This window comes from Oncorhynchus mykiss, chromosome 10 (genome assembly GCF_013265735.2).
Source record: "Oncorhynchus mykiss isolate Arlee chromosome 10, USDA_OmykA_1.1, whole genome shotgun sequence".
Lineage (NCBI taxonomy): Eukaryota > Metazoa > Chordata > Actinopteri > Salmoniformes > Salmonidae > Oncorhynchus > Oncorhynchus mykiss.
Genome location: NC_048574.1, coordinates 11659456 through 11665547, shown reverse-complemented (window position 1 = coordinate 11665547; position 6092 = coordinate 11659456). Strand labels below are relative to the sequence as shown.

Genomic DNA, 6092 nt, shown 5'->3' with positions numbered 1-6092 from the left:
TGGATTTACAGTAATTTACAGTTGCTTCAGACATTTATGATCAACATTTATCCTCCAGATTTGACCATTTCAGGGGAAAATGTGACTAGTTTGAATCCTTGAGATGTTCAGAGTACCTTTCTCAACTGCTTGGATAATGTACAGTGTATGTGTGTAGCCATTTGCATTCCACAATACTAGGTGGATTATACTCTGGATAACACAGAGGTTATGTCACCCAAAAAGTGGTTATGAGGAAATCATTAAGATAAATATATTCAGTTGTATACTGATAGATCTTTTCTTATTCTCAGCTTCCTCAAACAGTAGGCCTACAAGCTCAAGGGCTGCGTAGCCTATTACGGTATCACATGTCATGTAACAACATCATGTTACCACATCATCATGTACCTTGTAACAACAAACTTAACACCATGTCGGTCTAATGTAACAACAAATAGTTAAGGGTGTGCTGTGGTTCGTATTGCTATCAGTTTTGAATTACTGACTGTTATTTTCAATTGCTCTGATTCGCTGGGATCCTCAGAAGACCACTGTGGACAAAATGAAAGGAGGACCACCAAGACAGAGGTCAATCTAATGAGCGCTATATCTGCTGGATGAAAACGGCCGCAAGCCAAAAGGTCAAAGTTGTGTGTACAGCAAACAACAAACAAGGCCTCAGAGGACTATCATAAGAAACATAAGGGCCAATTTTTTTTTCTCCAAGAAACTAGTCTGAGCGGAGTCTCTTTGGCTACATTCCAGCACAAACACAGCCATGTTTACATTTTCAGTACATTCTGAAGTCTTTTTAATGACAAGCCATCTTTACATGGGTCATTTGAAACTTTGCTTCACACGTGCATAAGCTATCTGATTATCACCAGTGATAAGGGAGGCTGTAAACTTGTGAATATTTACCCACTTCACACTTTTATATGTGTGAATAAGGAAGATGTTGCATACACAGGGTTTAGCCAATTGAGAACAGAAGGAAACCCTCACAAATAGAGCATAAAGACATCTTCCGATGTTGGGTTATAAACAGACTACATTTGGAGAGAAAAAACTCCCTATAATGACTGGAAATTATTCATGAACGTTCAAATGAACTGGAATAACTTGGAATGTGAAATGAGCAGCACAGTTCACGAATGCACACAGCACATGAACCCAAGCGATCTACCATCTGATGAGAGATTTCCAACTGCCAGTATTCCTGTTCTGAAATTAAAGGCTGAGGGTTGAACCTCGCAGGATTATTGAAGCTAGCACTCCATGCCGCAGGATGGATCCATGTAAGAAGCAGCAACTCAAAGCTTTGATGCAGTACTATCCCCCACCCCACACAGGAGATGAGAGAGAACGAACGAGACCAGCTCTTTGGAAAAAGAGAGGAAAGAAAGCATTTTTGTGACTATGGTTAAGTGTGTGTTCAGCTGAGATAAAGCCAAAAGAAAGCCACAGCAACAACTGTATATATGCTAACTTCTCTCAGGGATATTTGCTGAATCACTCATCATGTTTCTCCATTTTATACTAGTAAAAACAGAAGGCTATACATTTGGGGTTATAAGCATAGAAATAGAATAAATAGAACAGGCTTGGAACCTTTAACCCTGGCAATTTGAGTGGACACCCATTCTATTAATTATGTTTCTATGAGTATAAGTAGATTCCTTCATTGACTAATAAGAAGAGCCAATGAAAATAAGGCATGTGTCCATTTTATTCATTCTCACAAAGACAACTCTGGAAGCAATTACCTCAGCATTAGGAAGATAAAACACTAATTCATTTCTTTCTACCTCCAGAGCTGCCCAAAAGCCTCTCCATAATTTATTGAAAGTCTTCCCCTCTCTCCAAATGAAAGCATCAATTAGCCTTATATATAGGCCTAACATGGGAGATAAAAGTGGTTTTCTCTCTCGTGAATGTGGGGATGATAGGACAGCTTCCCTTGTGGATAAAATGCAATGATTTTACATTATTTTAATTAAAATGATAAGTCATCATGAAACCAGTTGGTAGTTCATGTTATCTTTGCAGAGACTCAGTTGCACCACCTACCACCAACAGAGTGATTTTGTTGTCTTATCATGTGTCTTTGTTCTCTATGGTTCAGCCAGCTGCACGTTTGGTAGCCTCCTTCCCTTCCAACAATTGGATTCTGATTCCTTACAAAAACATATGCAGTGCTCCCATAACCATCATAACCATTTTATATTACAGTGCTATTACATCGGGAGAGACAATGGGCTCACACACAGCCAGTGGTTGGTGTTATTTGGTACAGGACTGGCACCTCTCCAGTCCATCGGGGTAGCAGGCCTGGCATCGCAGCACACTGATAGACTCATTGAAGCGGTTGGCCAGCATTGACAGCTTGCTGCCATGGCATAGAGAGCAGGGGGCACAGCCCGAACCTCCACAATGCTGGCAGCCAGACACTGCATCCTGCTGGAGGCACACACACATACACACAGTGTCACTAACAACCCAGAGAAACACTGCCACCCATGTCAACTCATTTGACATATCATTACTAATGAATCAAACAAAATGGTAGAAAAGTACAAGTCAAAAAAAGATGACCTGGGTCCAAACAGAGAATGTTAAAAAGGCAACAAAGAGAGAGAGAAAAAATGAAATATTAGAAAATATGGAGAGGCAGAGGAAATGAGAAACCCAGTGAGAGAAAGAGAGATGAGTTAGGAATGGAAAGACCGAAAGAGAGGGAGAGAGAGAATGGAGGAGCGAGGGGGAGAGCAAGAGGGAGAGGGAGAGAGGGGGGAGGGGGGGAGCGAGGGGGAGAGTGAGAGGGGGAAGGGGGAGAGAGACGGAGAGCGAGAGGGGGGAGAGAGGGGGGTGAGGGGGGGGGGAGAAAGAAGGAGAGAGTGCAACTGGCAATCAGTTGAAGAAGCGACCATGGGGAATTACTGAGAGTATTCCGGCTCATAAATGGCAGCAGAGAAACTGAGTAGTCATCACTATCTGTGCAGTCGGTAGGCAGAGATGTGGTTAGAGAGAGACAGAGAAGGGGATAGCATTGCTGAAGCACATTAACATGGTGCAAGGTGTTCTGGTCAGGCCTTTTTACCCCGTCCGGTCGATGGGTGCTCTGCTCCTCCCCGTCCTGTGGATGTGTGCTCTGCTCCTCCCCATGAGCACAGAGGGCTTTCGGCCTCCGCTTACCCCCTCTGTTACGCCCCTGTGAGTACTCGTCCACTCTCCCCGGGGTCTGAGGATGGCGCCCCGTCCCTTCTTCCCTCCGAGGGGCCCGGATGATCCGCAGATTGCTGGTGTAGATTATTATCTTTCCGAAGTCCAATACTGAAGACTAGAGGGCAAACAAAAAAGCATGGTCATGGTCTTTGATGAGCATTACTTAGTACAAAGTAGTTGATGTGTGTCTCTTTGTTAACAACAGAGGCGTCGCTCCTAATGGCCGGTGATTCCACACATAGAAACGCACACAACGCTCTCTCTCATCCTCCATTTGGCAAATCTGACAATAATTCTATCCTCCGGATTCCTGCTTACAAGCTAAAACTCATACAGGAAGTACCAGTGACATGCCCAATATGGAAGTGGTCCGATGAAGTGGATGCTAAGCAACAGGACTGTTTCAGTAGCACAGACTGGAATATGTTCAGAGACTCATCCGACGGCATTGAGGAGTTTACCACATCAGTCACTGGCTTCATTAATAAGTTCATCGACAACGACGTCCCAACAGTGACCGTACGTACTTATCCCAACCAGAAGCCATGGATTAAAGGCAACATCCACACTGAGCTAAAGGCTAGAACTGGAGTGGGAGTGGGACACTAACCTGAACGCTTATAAGAAGTCCCGCAACGCTCTCTGACGAACCATCAAACAAGCAGAGCGTCAATACAGGACTAAAATCGAATCATACTACATAGGCTCTGATGCTCATTGAATGCTTCTAACAAGATGCCCAGTTACATGAGCACACCAGACTAAATGCCTTCTATGCTCACATCGTGGCAAGCAACACTGAACCATGCGTAAGACTGTGTGATCACGATGTGTGATCAGTCAATGTGAGCAAGACCTTTAAACAAGCTAACAATCACAAGGCCGTAGGGCCAGATGGATTACCAGGACGAGTACTCAGAGCACCCACTGACCAGCTGGAAAGAGTCTTCACTAATATTTTCAATCCAGTCTGTAATACAAACATGTTTCAAGCAGACCACCATAGTCCCTGTGCCCAAGAACTCCAAGGTAACCTGCCTAAATGACTATTGCCTCTTAGCAATCACATCTGTAGCCATGAAATGTTTTGAAAGGCTGGTCTTGGCTCACATCAACACCATCATCCCAGACACCCTGGACCCACTCCCATTTGTATACTGCCCCAACACACCGACAGATGATGCAATCTCTATTGCACTCCACACTACCATTTCCCACTTGGATAAAAGAAACAGCTACATGAGAATGCTGGTCATTGACTACAACTCAGCATTCAACACAATAGTTCCCTCCAAGTTCATCACTAAGTTAAGGACCCTGGGACTTAACACCTCCCTCTGCAACTGGATCCTGAACTTCCTGACGGGACGCCCCCAGGTGGTGAGGGTAAACAACAACAGATCTTCCACGCTGACCGTCAATACGGGGACTAGTCCCCTCAAGTACTCCCTGTTCACCCACAATCACCCACGATTGTGTGGCCGCGCACGACTCCAATACCATCATTAAGTTTGTCAACGACACAATGGTGGTAGGACTGATCAGTGACGACGATGAGATAGCCTATAGGGAAGAGGCCAGAGACCTGGCTGTGTAGTGCCAGGAAAACAACCTCTCCCTCAACGTCAGCAAGACAAAGGAGCTGATTGTGGACTACAGGAAAAGGAGGACCCGAGCACGCCACCATTCTCATCAATGGGGCTGTAGTGGAGCAGGTTGAGCGCTTCAAGTTCCTTGGTGTCCACATCACTGCTCTATCATGGTCCAAACACACCAACACAGTTGTGAAGAGGGCACAACAATGCCTCTTCAAACTCAGGAGACAAAAAATATTTGGCATAGGCCCTCAGATCCTCCAAAAGTTTTAGAGCTGCACCATTGAGAGCATCGTGACTTGCTGCATCACTGCTTGGTATGGCAACTGCTTGGCATTCGACTGCACGGCGCTACAGAGGGTAATGCATACGGCGCAGTACATCACTGGAGTCAAGCTCCCTGCCATCCAGGACCTTAAAACCAGGCGGTGTCAGAGGAAGGCCAAAAAACTGTTAAAGACTCCAGCCTTCTAAGTCATAGAATTAAAATATGGCGCAGACAGATAGGGCAGCCGTGCTTCTAGCTCCTAAGCAACTTTGCAGTATTTTGTTATTTTATGTATTCGACCTTGAGACCTTGTCTGTGCCTCGAACTAGGTTTGGGCAAAACTAAACGTTTTCATCTCTTGAGCTTCTAGTCATGAAATCTATGTAGCCTACCCAATCACTTTTTATAGCTACTGTTTACAGGCCTCCTGGGCCATATACAGCGTTCCTCACTGAGATCCCTGAGTTCCTATCGGACCTTGTAGTCATAGCAGATAATATTCTCATTTTTGGTGACTTTAATATTCACATGGAAAAGTCCATAGACCCACTCCAAAAGGCTTTCGGAGCTATCATCGACTCAGTGGGTTTTGTCCAACATGTCTCTGGACCTACTCACTGTCACAGTCATACTCTGGACCTAGTTTTGTCCCATGGAATAAATGTTGTGGATCTTAATCTTTTTCCTCATAACCCTGGGCTATCGGACCACCATTTTATTACGTTTGCAATCGCAACAAATAATCTGCTCAGACCCCAACCAAGGAGCATCAAAAGTTGTGCTATAAATTCTCAGACAACCCAAAGATTCCTTGATGCCCTTCCAGACTCCCTCTGCCTACCCAAGGACGTCAGAGGACAAAAATCAGTTAACCACCTAACTGAGGAACTCAATTTAACCTTGCACAATACCCTAGAGACAGTTGCACCCCTAAAAACTAAAAACATTTGTCATAAGAAACTAGCTCCCTGGTATACAGAAAATACCCGAGCTCTGATGCAAGCTTCCAGAAAATTGGAACG

General features: G+C 44.7%; 1 protein-coding gene across 2 annotated transcripts in view; it reads right to left on the bottom strand.

Moving 5' to 3' along the window:
- Positions 1–1702: 1702 nt before the first annotated feature.
- LOC110533346 (glutaredoxin domain-containing cysteine-rich protein 2) overlaps positions 1703–6092 on the bottom strand; it is a 40620-nt gene continuing 36230 nt past the window's right edge. The window contains exons 3-4 of one of the 2 annotated variants that reach the window (XM_036989702.1): positions 3083–3322; positions 1703–2439 (exon numbers count right to left, since the gene is read on the bottom strand). In XM_036989702.1, coding sequence (XP_036845597.1) covers positions 2266–2439; positions 3083–3322 — 414 coding nt within the window. In that variant the 3' untranslated portion in view covers positions 1703–2265. Of the gene's footprint in view, positions 2443–3082; positions 3323–6092 lie in introns of both variants that reach the window. The other variant, XM_021617458.2, reaches the window with a different exon arrangement.